The sequence below is a fragment of the Tympanuchus pallidicinctus genome, unplaced genomic scaffold (assembly GCF_026119805.1).
Source record: "Tympanuchus pallidicinctus isolate F22 unplaced genomic scaffold, pur_lepc_1.0 scaffold1, whole genome shotgun sequence".
Lineage (NCBI taxonomy): Eukaryota > Metazoa > Chordata > Aves > Galliformes > Phasianidae > Tympanuchus > Tympanuchus pallidicinctus.
The window spans coordinates 6,508,083-6,524,894 of record NW_026294618.1 but is presented as its reverse complement, the minus strand read 5'-3'; the positions used below and the strand labels follow the sequence as shown (position 1 = coordinate 6,524,894).

General features: G+C 63.4%; 4 protein-coding genes across 6 annotated transcripts; 3 read left to right on the top strand and 1 right to left on the bottom strand.

Annotated features, from left to right (window-relative positions):
• Positions 1–3,362, bottom strand: SLC30A3 (solute carrier family 30 member 3). Its single transcript, XM_052688682.1, has 8 exons — positions 3,271–3,362; positions 2,430–2,620; positions 1,402–1,548; positions 1,180–1,333; positions 919–1,105; positions 733–838; positions 468–602; positions 1–387 (listed from the first exon to the last, which is right to left on the bottom strand). Exons 1-8 carry the CDS (start codon positions 3,330–3,332, stop codon positions 242–244), a joined length of 1,128 nt encoding a protein of 375 aa, XP_052544642.1. The 5' UTR covers positions 3,333–3,362; the 3' UTR covers positions 1–241.
• Positions 3,363–3,575: 213 nt separating this feature from the next.
• On the top strand, positions 3,576–9,653 carry LOC128083286 (uridine-cytidine kinase-like 1). Of its 3 annotated transcripts, none has more exons than XM_052688381.1 (14): positions 3,576–3,861; positions 4,198–4,304; positions 4,367–4,537; positions 4,748–4,819; positions 4,930–5,119; positions 5,199–5,260; positions 5,626–5,642; positions 6,129–6,227; positions 7,807–7,900; positions 7,996–8,058; positions 8,473–8,595; positions 8,671–8,778; positions 8,857–9,013; positions 9,086–9,653. In XM_052688381.1, exons 1-14 carry the CDS (start codon positions 3,588–3,590, stop codon positions 9,157–9,159), a joined length of 1,611 nt encoding a protein of 536 aa, XP_052544341.1. In that variant the 5' UTR covers positions 3,576–3,587; the 3' UTR covers positions 9,160–9,653. The 3 variants fall into 3 exon arrangements, with proteins under 3 accessions (XP_052544341.1, XP_052544348.1, XP_052544353.1); XM_052688393.1 differs by lacking the exon at positions 3,576–3,861 and adding an exon at positions 3,919–4,075; XM_052688388.1 differs by lacking the exon at positions 5,626–5,642 and having other exon boundaries at positions 5,199–5,282; positions 6,134–6,227.
• A 405-nt stretch (positions 9,654–10,058) lies between these two features.
• Positions 10,059–13,480, top strand: DNAJC5G (DnaJ heat shock protein family (Hsp40) member C5 gamma). Its single transcript, XM_052689078.1, has 4 exons — positions 10,059–10,265; positions 10,392–10,605; positions 12,679–12,823; positions 13,016–13,480. The coding sequence occupies exons 1-4, from the start codon at positions 10,153–10,155 to the stop codon at positions 13,096–13,098; spliced, it is 555 nt and encodes a 184-aa protein (XP_052545038.1). The 5' UTR covers positions 10,059–10,152; the 3' UTR covers positions 13,099–13,480.
• A 145-nt stretch (positions 13,481–13,625) lies between these two features.
• Positions 13,626–16,671, top strand: TRIM54 (tripartite motif containing 54). Its single transcript, XM_052688667.1, has 10 exons — positions 13,626–13,914; positions 14,068–14,240; positions 14,592–14,763; positions 14,845–14,940; positions 15,168–15,401; positions 15,499–15,521; positions 15,666–15,790; positions 15,875–15,967; positions 16,127–16,165; positions 16,550–16,671. The coding sequence occupies exons 1-10, from the start codon at positions 13,747–13,749 to the stop codon at positions 16,558–16,560; spliced, it is 1,134 nt and encodes a 377-aa protein (XP_052544627.1). The 5' UTR covers positions 13,626–13,746; the 3' UTR covers positions 16,561–16,671.
• Positions 16,672–16,812: the final 141 nt, after the last annotated feature.

Sequence of the window (16,812 nt, the reverse complement as noted above, 5' to 3'; positions counted from 1 at the left end):
GGTGTCATTGGAGTTCCCCTGTGCTGAGCCCTCGGCTGCTCTCCAACACCTTTATTGGGGCTGCAGCCCCGCACGACAGGACGAACACAGACAGACACAGACACTGACACACAAAGAGAGGAATGGGCCAAGCTCCAGCTCCCCGCTGCCCTGCTCCCTGCCCCACAGCAGGGGCAGCAGTGGGGGGAGGGTGCAGCTGTGGCCCCCAGGCACTGCCACAGCCCCACAGCAGGTGGGGGGCTCATGCCAGAGGGCTGTGGCCATGTGGGCAGCCCCCTGCTGCCTCTAGGTACCGTTCCACCTGCACCGTGCACGCAGCAAAGCCAAACTTCTGCTGCAGCCGCCCCGTGGCATCCTGCAGCACCGTCTCAGGGTCAGCGGTGGCATCTGTGGGTGGTGGGCACTGTGACTCAGCCCCACGGGCCTTGGCTGTGCCATGGAGTGTGAGCAGCGTGTGGGGCACTTACCTACAGCCACGTGCACTGATACCAGGGGGTGGCTCGGCGTCAGCGCCCACACGTGTAGGTCATGGATGGCTCTCACCCCGCTGACCGCCAGCAGCTCCTCTGTCACTGCAGTCACTGCCATTCCCCGTGGGGCTCCTGCGCCAAGGGGTCACCCACAGCCCCTTCCTCCATTTGGGGCTGGGGATGGGGACAGCTGCTCCCCATAGGGCTGGGAGGGACAGGGAAGGGCTGTAGGGTGGGGGCTGCAGCCCTCAAGTCCCCTCACCTTCCATGAGAACCCTGAAGACGTCCCTGAGGATGGTGACGGTGGAGCCCAGGACGAAGACAGAGAAGAAGAGGGTGCTGATGGGGTCTGCGATCTTGCACTGGGGCTGCAGAAGGAGAGGGGAGGAATGGCGTGAGGCTGCGGGACTGCGCTGCCCCCCATGTAGGGCAGAGCCCAGCCCCACACCTTGAAGTAGATGATGGTGGCGGCCAGCAGGACGCCAACACTCTGCAGCAGGTCCCCCACCACATGCACGAAGGCGGCACGGACGCTGGTGCTGCCAGGCAGGGGGGCACTGGGCAGGCAGCCCCCCTCCAGCTGCTCATAGCCCCCCACGCCGTGCCCGTGGCCCTGGTGCAGGACGTAGGCCATGCTGTGGGGAGGAGATCGCTCAGCACCGGGGCCATGGGGCACATCTGGGGCTGGGGGTGGATGGAGGGGACGTACACCAGGTTGGCACCCACGGCGCAGGCGGAGGTGGCCAGCATGGTGCGCGCCTCGATCTCGTAGTCGGCGCTGAGGATGCGGGCGGCCGCCAGGTAGAGCAGCACCGCAGTCACCACCCAGATGGACAGCACGGAGGCCAGCGCGCCCAGCGTCTCTGCGGGGCAGGAGGGGGTCAGCGGGATCCCTCGCTGCAGGCAGCCCCAGGGCTGAGCCCCCCCTCACCCGAGCGGTGCCAGCCGAAGGTCATGGTGGCGGTGGGTGGGCGGGTGGACACCCAGAGCGAGAAGAGGCTGACGGCCATGCTGCCCACGTCTGTCAGCAGGTGGGCTGCGTCCGTCATGATGGCCAGGCTGTGCGCCAGGTACCCGCCTGTGGGTGGCACCGGGCTCTGGCACAGCATTCCATCCCACTGTGTCCCATCTTGTCCCAGTCCAACTCCTCATCCCATTGTATCTCATCCCATTGCACCCCACTATGTCCCATTCCATTTCCATCCCATCTCAACTCTCCATCCCATCCCACCATGTCCCATTCCATTATGTCCCATCCCACCATGTCCCATCCCACCATGTCCCATCCCATCCTGTCCCATCCCACCATGTCTCATCCTGTTATGTCCCATCCTGTCCCATCCCACCATATCTCATCCCATCCCATCCTGTCCCATCCCATCCTGTCCCATCCCATTAAGTCCCACCATGTCCCATCCCACCATGTCCCACCTCATCTCATCATGTCCCATCCCACCATGTCCCATCCCATCCTGTCCCATCCCACCATGTCCCATTCCATTATGTCCCATCCTGTCCCATCCCACCATATCCCATTCCATTATGTCCCATCCTGTCCCATCCTGTCCCATCCCACCATGTCCCATCCCATTATGTCCCATCCTGTCCCATCCCACCATGTCCCACCTCATCTCATCATGTCCCATCCCATTATGTCCCATCCTGTCCCATCCCACCATGTCCCATTCCATTATGTCCCATCCTGTCCTATCCTACCATGCTCCACCTCATCTCATCCTGTCCCACCCTACCATGTCCCACCTCATCCCATCATATCCCATTCCATCATGTTCCATCCTATCTCACCATGTCCCACCTCATCCCATCATATCCCATCCTGTCTCATCATGTCCTTTCCCATTCTGTCTCATCCTATCACATCTCATCTCACCCCACTGCGTTCTATTCTTTACCATCCCAACTCCCCCTCCCCTCCCATCCCGTCCCCCCATCCCCTACCTATCACCTCCCCGACCATGAAGATGCAGCAGACGCTGCAGGCGATGCTCAGCTGCCTCTGTGCTTGGAGCCTCTCTGCGATGGGGCCGGGGGCGGCCGGGCTGCAAGGGCACAGCGGGACCCCCCCCGACTCCTGCGTGTCCTTCCTGGGGGGCAGCAGGGCTGGGGCATCCTGGGGGCCTGGAAACAGACTGAGGCGGGGGATGGTACAGCTGTGGGGGTGGAGAGTGGTACCGGCGTGGGGTAATGGATGGATGGTAGCGGTGCAGAGGGTGGCAGTGGGATGCTGGTGTCAGATGGATACCCTCGGGTGGAGGGACACGAGGGTGGCACAGAGATGGGGGTGATGGTGGAATGGAAATGGCACGAGGGTGGTGTGAGGACTGCGGGTCCCGGGAGTGGGAGGGAGCAGGGTGTGATGGGGATATTGGGGTGGTGGGTGGTGGGGCTGGGGGTGCAGGTGTTGGTACGGAGGTGCCGGTGATGGAATGCTGGGCTGGGGGTGAAAGTGATGGGGTGCCGATGCCAGTCATGCAGTGCCAAAGATGGGGTGCAGATGCTGGGGGTGCCGAAGCCGGTATGAGGATGCTGGTGTTGTGATGCCGGCGATGTAGTGCCGGTGCCGATGATGGGATGCCGATGCCAATGATGCAATGCTGGTGCTGGGGGGTTCCGATGCCGATTTGGGGATGCTTGTGATATGATGCCGGTGCCGGTGATGGGGTGCCGATGCCAATGACGGGGTGCCGGTGATGTGTCGGTGCCGGTGATGTGGTGCCGGTGCTGGGGTTGTCCGTGCCAGTATGGGGATGCTGATGATGTGGTGCCGGCCCGGCGGTACCTGTGTCCCCGGACTCCAAGCAGCCGCGCACTCTCGGCGCCGGTCGCGGACGGGCGCTCCATGCCGGGCAGCACCGCGCGGCGCCGGGACCCCGAGGCCCCGCCCCTTCCTATGGCCCCGCCCTATCCCCGCCTCGTGGGCGTGGCCTGAGTCCGCCAACCTTGTCGTAGACTACGCCCCTCGCGTGACCACGCCCACTCAGCCCGACGTATGGGGCGTGGCCTACGAACGCAGCGGTGGGCGTGGTCTCATGTATGGGCGTGGTTTCGCAGATCGCCCCGCCCCTTCCCGCCAGGCCCCGCGGCCGCCGCGCGGTGATGGCGGCGTTGGGCACGGGGGAGCGGTGCGGGCAGTGGGGCGCGGCGGGGCCCGAGCGTGGTCCCGGCCCCGGTCCCGGCCCCGGTCCCGGTTCCCTGGGCTCGCTGCTTAGCCGCCTGCCGCTGGCCCCGCCGCGCCGCCGCACCGCCAGCCAAGGCCAGGGCCCGCCCGAGCCGCCGCTGCTGCGCACCAGCAAGCGGACCATCTACACGGCCGGGCGGCCGCCCTGGTACAGCGAGACCGGGGCGCCCGTGGGAGAGGCCTTCGTCATCGGTGCGGGGCGGGCGGGCGGGGCGGGGGTCTGGGGCCTGGATCGGGGGTGGGGGTGGGTCTTGGGGTTGGATGAGAGATGGGGATGAGATGCGAGGTCTGGGATCTGAAGCGGGGCTGCGGCTTGGCTCGGGCCTGGGATCTAGAGCCGGCCTGGGCTTGGTTCTGCATCTGGGATTTGAGGTTCAGATGAGGTTCTGGGGCTGGGCCAGGATTGGTACGTGGGATCAGGGCCTGTTTCAGTCTCGATCTGGGCCTGGCTCTGGGCTGCATCCTGGGGCCGGGTGTGGGCTCGGGGGCCTCAGCCTGGGCCATGCTGATGATGCCTGCTCATCTCAGGGCTGTGCGGCGGCAGCGCCTCGGGTAAGACGACGGTGGCCACGCGGATCATCGAGGCATTGGACGTGCCCTGGGTCGTGTTGTTGTCCATGGATTCCTTCTACAAGGTGAGAGCAGTGCGTTCTGGCGTGGCACAGCACGGCGTGGTGCTAAGCGGTGCCGTTCCCAGGTGCTGGACGAGGGGCAGCAGGCGCTGGCGGCCCGCAGCGATTACAACTTCGACCACCCGGATGCCTTCGACTTTGAGCTGCTTGTCAGCGTCCTACGCAAGCTGAAGAAGGGCAAGAGCGTGAAGGTGCCCGTGTACGACTTCACCACTCACAGCCGGCGCCGAGAGTGGGTGGGTGCCCTGAGAATGCAGGGCTAGAAGTGGGCACAGGGGCAGGGCTTGTGGTTTTGTGGTGAGGGCTGAGATATGGAGTGAGATAAAGGCTCCTGATGGCTGCGTGCCATGGGCTGGGTGCTTCCTTAGCGTTTGGGCTAAGACACAGTGGGGGGGAGGGTGCAGCAGTGGAGGGGCAGGGTGAATGCAGCACCTTTCTTCCCACAGAAAACCGTCTATGGCGCCAACGTCATCGTGTTTGAGGGCATCCTGGCATTTGCAAACAAGGAGCTGCTGAAGGTATTGCTGCGTGGGGTATTCTGAGGGAGGGGTCCTGCTGGCACAGCACAGCTGCCTTAGGGGGATCAGGGGGGCTGCAGAGGGGGTGCTCACCCCTCCCAGTGTTCCAGCTCCTGGACATGAAGGTGTTTGTGGACACGGACTCGGACATCCGGCTGGTGCGGCGGCTGCAGCGCGACATCATGGAGCGTGGGCGTGACATCGTGGGTGTCATCAAGCAGTACCACAAGTTTGTGAAGCCAGCCTTCGAGCAGTACATCGAGCCCAGCGTGCAGGTGGCAGACATCGTGGTGCCCCGGGGTGAGACGCGCCGCTTGCACCCGGCCCCACTGCTGCGGCGGGTGCACAGCCTCACCCTGAATCTCTGCTCTGTGGGCAGGTGGGGAGAACTCTGTGGCGCTGGACCTTATTGTACAGCACGTGCACAGCCAGCTGGAGAAGGTGAGGGGCTGGCGGAGGGCAGGTGAGGAGGGGGGTGCTCACTGCTCTGCATCCTGTGGGTCTCAGCACTGCCCCTTTATGTGACTCAAGGCAGGCAAGGGCTGGGAAGCAGGGATGGAGCAGCACCCTGCTCGTGCTGTGGCCTCATTCTCCTGTTACACCCCTCGGTCTCAAGCAGCTCTTGCCATCCTGTTTGCCCTTGATGGCGCCATGCTCCAGTCCTGCTCACAGCAGGGTTTTCCCCTTCCCTGTTCAGCACCATGAGAAGGGGTGGGAGCTGGGCCAGGGCTGCTGGCACAGTGACCAAATGTCCCTTCTTTTTTCTTTCCTCTTTTGCCACGCTGAATGTCTGCTCTCCCACCCAGCGCGAAATCACTGTCAGGTACGTTGGGGACCTGCTGGCTGGGCTACAGCCAGCTCTGGGTGGGGATGGCTGCCAGCTCCGTTGTTCTTTTGTTCTGCCTCTTCCCCATCCCTGCTGGCTGAAGCTCTTCTGAGTTGTCTGAGTGCATGTGCTGTTCCTCAGCCTCAGGGGTGGATGCTGTGCATGCAGCTCATTTGGGGTGCATGCAGCTGTGCTGCATTTGTGGGACTGCCTACACGTGCTGCTGTTGTCCCTCTCTGGAGCAGAATTCCTGCCCTGAAGGTTGGAGGTTGATCTCATAGAAAGGAGCTGGAGGTTCCCCTGGTTTTTGGTAGATCACATGGGCACCTGCAGCAGGGCAGTCCTCACGCTGTGATGCAATGTCCCAGGTCACAACCCAGCACGCCTTGCCCGTGCAGAGCTGCTTCCCCACTGCCCAGGTGCTGGCAGAAGTTGGCATGTATGTGTGCACTGCGTGGCTCTGACTGGTGCTCTCTGCTGCAGGGCAGCTCTGGCCTCAGCCCACCAGGGGCAGCCACTGCCAGCGACACTGAGCGTGCTGGAGAACACACCACAGGTGCGGGGCATGCACACCATCATCAGGTGAGTCCCTTCCACAAGGACTGTTCTGTAGGGTGACCATACCAAAGGCGGTGACACTTTGCCCGTCCCACCCCTTAACGCTTCCAGCAGGAACCAGGTGCTGCTCTGTAGCTTTGTCCTCACTCTGGTTTTTGTTCCTTGCCGATGCTCTGCTTTCTGTAGGTGGCAGTAGCACGTTCATAAAGTTGAGACCTTGTCCTGTGAACCTGTGACATGTTGCTTTGCCCTCCTGTTCCCAGGACACAAGTGTCTGATAGACTTAATCTGCTCAGAGCTGGGCGCTGGCTCAGCTGCTCGGGAGGAGGGGATCAGCCCCACTAATCTCCCTTCACCAGCAGCGCTGTGCATTGCAGCCTGGGCTGTGGGGAGGCGGACTTTGCCTCTTCCAGATGGTAAATAGAAAAACACCACATTTATGAGGGGCGTTGGCTTGGCCCGTCAGCCACCCCCTCACATCCTACCAAAGCCCATGGGAAGGAAGCAAAACTGAAGCAACACAGTTTTTAGGAACCTGGGCTGAGAAACTCTTCTGGTGAAAGGGTGCTGTGTTTGGGGGCGGCTCAGTGGCTTTGGCTCCGGTGCTCATAGGTGATCAGCCTTTCTGATCTGCCTTCCTGCTCACTGGGTGCTGGCAGCCCTGTTGCACGGTGCTGGGGCTCCCCATGCCGCAGCCGTCTGTGAGCATTGTGAGCTGGCAGCAGTTGAGCAGCTCGCTGCGTCATGGCAAATCCAGGCTTGGCATCTTGGGGAGAAGGAGATTCCAGGGCAATCCTCAGCTTTTGTGCAGAGGTGGGGAGCAGAAAGTAGCCCTGTGTGGACACAGAATGGTGTTTCCTTGCCATTGTTTGCACACCGGTCCCTGTGTACACATGGAAGGGCTCCAGGACATACGTTGGCAGTCAAGGCTTCAGGGCTTGGGTCAGCTCTGCCCTGAGCTCCTGGACTTTGTGCCTTGGCAGGATGCACTGCCCAGTTTGTGCTAAGGCTTGTTGGGCTTTCCTGGTCCTCGCAGAGCTCCTGGCTGCAAGGTACCCAGATCTGAGCACAGAAATACCCCTGAGATAGAAGCAATTGCTTTGCCCTTCTCCAAGTGCTGCTGTTGGTGGGCTGTCTGTCATCTGCGCCGTGCGATGGTGAGAAGTGGGAGATGATGTCCCAAAATACAGAATAAAAATATCCAATATACTTCTGCCTCTCAGGGACCGTTGCCAACGCCACCACTTCCATCTGCTGACCAGCTGAGAGCTGTTAGGGCTCCTTTGTCTCCCTTGTGTTCTCAAGAAAGTAACGTGCTGTGGGGTGTTTATTTACTTTCTATCTCGCCTCCTTCAGCACTGCAGCGTTGGCGCAGTCTCGCTGCACCTCTCAGAATTTCATGGAAATCTCACAGATCTGTGCCTTCTCTCCCCCAGGCTGAGTGGTCTCAGGGCTCTCAGTCGTTCCCCATTGGGATGCTCCAAGCCCCCACCACCTCTGTAGGCTTCCTCCCACATTGTTAGCCAGCCTCCAGCCTCAAGGGCTGCTCTGTGCTCACGTTCCTAGTTGGCCACATGGCTACTGAGCACCCAAACTCCCACAGGAACAAGGACACCACCAGGGACGAGTTCATCTTCTACTCCAAGCGCCTGATGCGGCTGCTGATTGAGCACGCGCTCTCCTTCCTCCCATTGAAGGTGTGGCCCTGACCCTCCATCCCTATTGCCCCAGAGGCAGTGAGGCCACGTGGGGATGGCTTTGCCCACGCTCTCTTCACCTTTCCTTTCTGCAGTCAGTCACGGTGGAGACGCCGCAGGGGACGACCTATGAAGGGAAGAGGTTCCATAGACAGCGGGTGAGATGTACCAGTCCCCTTATGCACTGGGTACCAACTGGGACAGTGCAGTGGTCAACCATTGGGTGCCTAGTAGTCAACTGTTGGCCAACCATTGGTCAGCTGTTGGTCAACCACTGATCAGCCATTGCTTGATCAGTCACCGGTCAACTGTCAGTCAACTGTTGAGCAACTGTTGGTCAACCGCCGGTCAGCCATTGCTTTGTCAGCCATTGGTCAACTGTCAGCCAGCTGTTGGCCAACCATTGGTCAGCTGTAGGGCGGTCCCTTGCCTTGCGGGTAATTGTGCGTCCCACCAGGTCCTGTGGGAGCAGCTGGGTTCAGAATGAGGGGGACAGAGGCTCAGCAGGGCTGGGCAGGGGACAGTGAATGCAGAGGATGTGGCCATAACGCAGGGCTCCTGTCCCATCCTAGATCACTGGCGTGTCCATCCTGAGGGCCGGGGAGACCATGGAGCAAGCGCTGACCGCCGTCTGCAAGGACATCCGCCTGGGCAAGATTCTGATCCAGACCAACCACGACACGGGGGAGCCCGAGGTGAGCAGCACCTGCAGCCCTCAGGCTGAGCCCCCAGCACACCACCTCGGTGCCTGACTGCCTGTCCTCCTCCAGCTGCACTACCTGCGCCTGCCCAAGGAGATCAGCGAGGACTACGTCATCCTCATGGACAGCACCGTGTCCACCGGCGCTGCTGCCATGATGGCCGTACGCGTGCTGCTGGTGAGGGGCCGGGCAGGGTGGGGGTCTCACAGCCCACCGGGGGGGCGCGGGCAGGGCTCTGATGGTGCCGTGCTGCAGGACCACGACGTGCCGGAGGAGCGCATCTTCCTGCTGTCGCTGCTGATGGCCGAGATGGGGGTGCACTCGGTGGCTTACGCTTTCCCCCGAGTCCGCATCATCACCACGGCCGTGGACAAGAGGATCAACGAGGAGTTCCACATCATCCCCGGCATCGGTGAGGGCGGGAGGGGGAGTGGGGGAGATGCTCTTGTCGGTCACCCCGCTCACCTCTCCCTGTCTCCCGCAGGGAACTTTGGGGACAGGTACTTCGGCACCGACGCGCCGCCTGCCTGCACCGACAGCGAAGCCATGGACTGCTGAGCCCGCCGGCCCCGGGGGGGCACAGTGCCACCATTCCCCCCACCCACCCAGCGGGATCCCGGGTCGGGTCCTGCGTTGCTGGAATCTCTATTTATTTGTATTTATTCTGAGTAGCCGCCCCCTCGGCGCTGCTGCAGACCATCAGGGATGGGGGGGATTTCTCCTTGCGCTCCGTCACCCCCGCGTGGCACGTGGGGGGTGGGGAGGGGGAGGTTTGATATTCAAACACTCCTTTGCATTCCAGCCTCGTGGCGGTGAGGCCGTACTGGCCCCCCCGAAGATTGCTTTTTGGGGGGAGGGGACCACGCTGGGGCAAGGGCTGCTCCTCGGGCCCCCCCATCCCTCCAGGGCTGGGCCGTGCCATGCTTCTTGCTCAGGTTCTTCGGGCCGGGGGCCATGGGGGCAGTGGGGCCCCCCCTCCGCTTTGCCGCCCGCTCCGTACTGTACGTGGCCGCCTTCGTTTTGTACCGGAATAAAGGAGCAGCGCGGCCACCGCCGATGGCTCAGAGCGAGGAGTGGGGGGAAAAAGAGGGGGGAGGCACAGCGCTGCGGAGGTGTCCGGCGTGGGGACTGAGTGGGTGGCAATGGGTGGTGTTAGGGGGTGTTCCCAATGGGGCGGGCACCAACTGGGGCCTGCTGCTTGTTGCTGGGGGCTGGGGGCTGGTGGGGGGACTAGTCCTGGGGGCTGGTGGGGTGGGGGCTAGTGGGGGGACTAATCTTGAGGGGGCTAATGGGAGGAGCTGGGGAGGTGGGGGTACACCTGGGGGCTGAGGACTAGGGGCTGGGGGTCGGGGTGGGAGGCCGGTGGCTGGGGCCGATGCCCGGCGCTCGCAGCCCTCCGCCGTGCCGCCCCGCAGCCCAAGCTCCGCCCGCTCGGGGCGGTGTCCGACGGACGGACGGACGGACGGAAGGAAGCGGCCGCGGCTCCGCGCTCCCTGCCGGCCCGGCCGGGCTCTGCCCCGCGCCCGCTGCCCTCCGGCCGTTGCCGCGGCCATGGCGGAGCCGGGCAGGCCGCAGCGGAAACTGTCGAGGGTCGGAGAGAGCCTCTACCGCGTCCTGGGGCTGGAGAAGGGCAGCTCGCCCGAGGAGATCAAGCGGGCTTACCGGTACGACGGGCGCGGGGCGGGCCGTGCTGTTCCGTACCGCTCCGTACCGGTACGGCGGACGTGGGGCGGCCGTAGCGCTCGGTAGCGGGCCGTGCCGGACCGCCCCGTGTCCCCGTGTGCCCCCAGGAAGCTGGCGCTGCGCTACCACCCCGATAAGAACCCGGACGACCCGGCGGCGGCCGAACGCTTCAAGGAGATCAACAGCGCTCACGCCACGCTCAGCGACGCCGACCGGAGACGGCTGTACGATCAGTACGGATCGCTGGGCCTCTACGTGGCCGAGCAGTTCGGAGACGATGCCGTCCGTCACTACTTCCTCATGTCCCAGTGGTGGTTCCAGGTGGGCGCCGAGGAGCTGGGCGTGGGGGTCTCACGGTGGCCCCGGGGGTCTTACAGTGACCTTGGGATCTCGGGGCAGATGGACACCGGGGTCTCAGAGTGGCCACGGGCATCTCAAAGTGGCCCCAAGGGTCTTGAGGCAGCCCTAGGGTCTCTCAGGGTCTGGGTCTGCGGTCTCAGAAGGGTCCTGGGGTCTCATGGTGGCTCTCAGGGTTTTAAAGTGGTCCTGGGGATCTTAGGGCAGCTGGCCACTGGGATTTCAGGGTGGCCCTGGCAATCTCAGAGTGGACCCAGAGATTTCACTGTGCAGCCCCAGGGGTCTCAGGTGGCTCTGGGGTCTCACAGTGTCTGGGTCTGGGGTCTCAGGAGGGCCCTGAGGTCTCACGGTGGCTTCCAAGGTCTTACAGTGGCCCTGGGGATCTTAGGGCAGCTGAACACTGGGGTCTCAGGGTGGCCCTGGGGTCTCAGTGAGGCTCCAGGGGTCTCAAGGCAGCCGTGAAGTCTCACATTGTCTGAATCTGGGGTCTCATGTGGCCCTGGGGTCTTACAGTGGTCCTGGGGATCTCACAGCACCTGCCCACTGGGATTTCAGGGTGGTCCTCAGCAGCTCAGAGTGGCCCCAGAGGTTTGAATGTGCAGCCACAGGGGTCTCAAGACAGCCCTGGGGTCTCTGAGGGTCTGGGGTCTCAGTTGGCCCTGAGGCTTACAATGGCCCTTACAATGGCCCTGGGGTTCTCAGGGCAGCTGGACACTGGGGTGTCAGGGTGGCCCCAGGGGGCTCAATGGAGCTCCAGGGGTCTCAAGGCAGCCCTGGGATCTCACAGTGCCTGGGTCTAGGATCTTAGGGGGGCCCCAATGTCTTAAGCTGGCTCCAGGTGTTGTACAGTGGCCCTGGGATTGTCATGGCAGCTGGCTACTGGGATTTCAGGGTGGCCCTGGCTGTCTCAGAGTGGCCCCAGAGGTTTCAGTGTGCAGCTCCAGGGGTCTCAGGAGGGCCCTGAGGTCTCATGGTGGCTCCTGAGGTCTTACAGTGGCCCTGGGGATCTTAGGGCAGCTGGACACTGGGATCTCAGGGTGGCCCCAGGGGTCACAGCGAGGCTCCAGGGGTCTTAGAGCAGCTCTGGAGTCTCACAGTGCTTGGGTCTAGGGTCTTAGGGTGGCTGCAGGTATAGTTCAATGGCCCTGGGATTCTCATGGCAGCTGGACACTGGGGGTCTCAGTGAGGCTCCAGGGGTCTCAAGGCAGTCCTGGAGTCTCACAGTGTCTGAATCTGGGGTCTCACGATGGCTCCCAGGGACTTACAGTGGTGCTGGGATTCTCATAGCAGCTGGCCACTGTATTTCAGGGTGACCCTGATCATCTCAGAGTGACCCCGGAGGTTTCAATGTGCAGACTCAGGGGTCTCAAGGCAGCCCTGGTTTCTCACAGTGTCTGGGTCTATAGTCTCAGGAGGGCCCTGAGGTCTCACGGTGGCTCCCGGGGTCTTACAGTGGCTCTGGAGATCTCATGGCTGCTGGACACTTGGGTCTCAGAGTCACCCTGAGGGTCTCAATGAGGCTCCAGGGGTTTCAATGCAGCCACAGAGTCTCACGGTGCCTGGGTCTGGAGTCTCAGGAGGTCCTTGGGCTCACAGAGTGACTCCTGGGGTCTTACAGTGGCTCTAGAAATCTTAGGGCAGCTGGACACAGGGGTATAAGGGTGGCTTCAGGGGTCTCAATGAGGCTCCAGGGGTCTCAGCGCAGCCCTGGGGACTCACAGTGCCTGGGTCTGGGGTCTTAGGAGGGCCCAAGGTCTTAGGGTGGCTCCAGCTGTCCTACAGTGGCCCTGGGATTCTCATGGCAGTTGGACACCGGGGTCTCAGGGTGACCCCAGAGGTCTCAAGGCTGCCCTGGGATCTCAGTATCTGGGTCTGGTGTCTCATGTGGCCCTGGGGTCTGATAGTGGCCCTGGAGATCACATGGCAGCTGGGCCCTGGGCTCTCGTGGCAATCCAAGGCTCTTAGGGTGTCCTAGGGGTCTCAGGGTAGCCTCGGTGGTCTCTGGGGAGCTGCAGGCTGTGACATCCCATCCTGCAGGCCCTGGCGCTGTGCTGCGGCGTGCTGACCTGCTGCTGCTGTTTCTGCTGCTGCTTCTTCTGCTGTGGGAGGTGCTGCCCGCCCCGTGAAGACGAGTCCTATAAGTACGTCGACCCCAAGGACTTGGAGGCGGACGATGGTGGCGGTGAGTTGGGGTCTGAAATCGTGACCCACCGCAGGGCTGGGGGCTGGTGGGACCCATGGGCTGGGAGCTCCCTTGGATTCTTCAGGGTCTGCAACGTGAGTGCTGTGCTGATGCCAGCAGGCTGCCCCATATCACTGCCCGGACCCCCAGGACCCCTCCCCAGGTCAACTGATCCACACCTTTTCTTTCCAGACCCACAGGACCCGGTGGAAGCGCAGCCCTCCCCAAGCGGCGCCCAGCCCCTGCCCGCTGCCGGAGCCAGGAGCGAGGCATAGGGCTGCCTATGTGCCGGGGGAGGGGGAGAAGGGGGGGTGGAGAGCCTCCTCCTGGACCACCGCCGCTCCCTAGGACCCCATCAGGGGGCGTGGGGGGGGCACAATCTCAGGTGAAAACGTCCTGCAGCGCTGTGACCGAGACCGGTAGCACTGTAACCGCGGGGCCGGACCCCCCTGACGGGCGCTGGGTGCCAAACGCTGCTCTGGGGTTGACGGGGTGGGGTGGGGGGTTTGAGAGGAGGGAGAGGAGGAGCCGCCCGCCGTGCCCCCTCTCTGCCCCACCGCGGGGCCGCACCGCGCTCGCTATGGGGCTGGGACCCTTCAGGCACTTTCCGTGGGTTTGTATAGATTTTATGAGCACCATTAAAGGATGATGGGGGGGGATTCGGCGGCGTGGTCTCTTGTCTCGGAGGGGCGGCGGTGGGGCTGGGCTGGGCTGGTGGGGGCAGCGCCGTGCCGCTCCCGGTGGGCGTCGGGACGGAGTGACCCCGGCGGTGGGACGGCCGCCCGCCGTGACTCAGTGTCACCCGACGCCGCCGACAGCTGCGCGGCCCCGACGGGGCGGGGGCGGCTAAAATTAGAGCTGCGGGGCCGGAACGGGGCAGTGCGGGGCAGGAGCGGTACCGAAGAGGTACCGGGACCGCGGCGATGAATTTCGCGGTGGGGCTGAAGCCGCTGCTAGCGGAAGCGCGCAGCATGGAGAGCCTGGAGAAGCAGCTCATCTGTCCCATCTGCCTGGAGATGTTCACCAAGCCCGTGGTCATCCTGCCCTGCCAGCACAACCTCTGCCGCAAGTGCGCCAACGACGTCTTCCAGGTGCGGGGCGAGGCGGGGCGCCGGGACGGGGTGCGCTGTGCCCTGGGTTGGGGGCTCCGTGCACGGGAGGAGGAGGGGGGGGTCTCTCTCCCGAAGCGGCGCGCTGACCCCCCCCGCCCTGCTCTCCCCTTCCACCCCGTCCCCCTCCCCTAGGCCTCCAACCCGCTGTGGCAGTCGCGGGGTTCCGGCGCCGGGCCGTCCGGGGGACGGTTCCGGTGCCCGTCGTGCCGCCACGAGGTGGTGCTGGACCGGCACGGGGTGTACGGGCTGCAGCGGAACCTGCTGGTGGAGAACATCATCGACATCTACAAGCAGGAGTCCGCGCGGTGCGGGGCGGCCCACGGTTGGGCGGGGCGGGACACGGATTGGAGGGAGCCCGTTTTTGGGGGGTGGCGGAATTGGGGTTAAAGGGGGCGTCTGAGGGGCTTGGGGGCACCGTGGGGTGAGGTTGGGCAGGGGGGTGCCGTGGCGTGTGGGGTATAGGGGGTTGCGCAGGGAACACGAGGGGAAATAAGGCTCGAGGGTGCGGATTTGGGGTAAAGGGGCTCCTGTGGGGCTGGGGGTGCGGTGGGGCGTAGGGGTGCGGTGAGGCGGGGGATGCTATAGGGAAGAGGGATGCCGTGGGGCTGTGCCGTGGGGCGCAGCGCCTTCTCCCCATCCCCCACCCCGACCCGCAGCCCCCTGCACGCGAAGGCGGAGCAACATCTGATGTGCGAGGAGCACGAGGACGAGCGCATCAACATCTACTGCCTGCGCTGCGAGGCGCCCACCTGCTCGCTCTGCAAGGTGTTCGGCGCTCACAAGGACTGCGAGGTCGCCCCTCTGCCCGCCGTATACCAGCGCCAGAAGGTGGGATACCCACAGGGGTGGGGGGATTGGGCACGGTAGGGAGGTTTCCCGGCGCGATCCCAACGCTGCTCCGCCCCCCAGAGCGAGCTGAGCGACGGCATCGCCATGCTGGTGGCGGGGAACGACCGCATCCAGGCCATCATCACTCAGATGGAGGAGATCTGCCGCACCATCGAGGTGGGGCTGCCCTGTGTGTGCGTTTTCCCCCCCTCCTCCCCAGACCCCTTGTGTGGGGTCTGTGTGGTTTGGGATCTCCACGCCGTGGCTTGTGTCCACCTCGTGGGATGCTCTTGGGAGGGAAATGCCCGCTGCAGGCACGGAATGCGGGTGTTCCCGGGGCAGTGCCATCAGTAGGGCTGGGCTTAGAGCATGGCAGCCCCCTGAGCCCCTGGGGGGTCCCGCAGGAGAACGGCCGCCGGCAGAAGCAACACGTGGGGCTGCGCTTCGACTCGCTCTGCAGCATCTTGGAGGAGCGCAAGAAGGAGCTGCTGCAGAGCGTCACCCGCGAGCAGGAGGCGAAGGTGCAACGCGTGCGTGGCCTCATCCGACAGTATGGGGACCACCTGGAGGCCTCCTCCAAGCTGGTGGAGACGGCCATCCAGGCCATGGAGGAGCCCCAGATGGCCGTGTACCTGCAGGTGTCTGGGGGGGCTGCGTGCTGGGGGCTCTGCCCTGTGCTCTGCGGCTTGGTGCGTTGCTCCTGGGATGCTGATGGCACTCTGCTTTCCCCCACAGCACTCCAAGGAGCTCCTGAAGAAGTGAGTGGCGGTAGGGTGGGATGGAATGGGATGGGATGGGATGGGATGGGATGGGATGGGGTGGGGTGGGGTGGGGATGAGAATGAGATGGGTATGGCGTAGGGGGTAGGTGGGCAGGGCTCACGCTGCTTGCTCTACCCCCAGGATCACAGACATGTCCAAGGTGTCGATGAGCAGCCGCCCTGAGCCCGGTTATGAGAGCATGGACCACTTCTCCATCAATGTGGACCATGTGGCTGAGATGCTGCGCACCATTGACTTCCAGCCAGGTGCCGGTGTGGGGCAGGCACTGCCTGGGGGGGGGAGACTGCTACAGGGATGTCCTCACACTTAGTTGTGCCTCTGCCCCACAGAAGTGCTGGGTGAGGATGATGGGGACGGACCCACAGACAGCAGTGAGGGTGTGGGGGATGAGGAAAACCTGGAGGCACCTGAGGCTGCTGAGGGTGAGTGCGTGCTGTGCCGTGCAGTGCCATGCTGTGCTATGCTGTGCTGAAGTCACCATGGCACTTCTGTGTGTGCCATGGTGTGGCTCTGTATGGTACATGGTCCCGCACTGCACCATATGATCCTCCCTCCAACTGTCCACTGCTTTTTCTCCACAGATGTGGGGCAAAGGCAGAAGCCACTGAGCTCTCCCCATGGTGAGATGCTCTGTGGGGATGAGCCGGGTGTGATAAGAGGAGTGGAGATGGGATGAGGAAAGGGATGGGGATGGGATGGAGATGGGATGGCAGGGGATGGGGTGAGGAAGGGTGGGGATGGGGAGAGGGATGGAGTGAGGATGGGGGTAGGATAGGGATGGGATTGGGATAGGATGGGGATGGGGATGGGATGGGGAGGGGATGGAGTGAGGATGGGGAGAGGGATGGAGTGAGGATGTGGGTAGGATAGGGATGGGATGGGGATATGATGGGGATGGGAATGGAATGGGGATGGGGTTGGGGATGGGGATGAGATGGGGATGAGGATGTGATGGGAGAGGGACTTTGTGCTGATCACAGTGCTGAGGCCAATGTCCTGTGCAGGTCAGCACTGAGCTGGATTCACAGCACAACACTGGCATCAGCAAACCCTACAGCCCTACGACTGCTACGAGCCCCGCATGGTGGGGCTGCCCTCAGCCCTCATTAAACCAATGCAGAGGACACTGTGAGGTGTGGTGTGTGGGGATGAGTTGGGTGCCCCTCGCCCCAGGGCTTTGCGCTCCGCCTGCAGCCCCGTGTCTGGGGGGAGCACCCACGTCTGCCACCCCCGCAGCGCCGTCTGGCAGCACCGTCCCCTGGGTGCA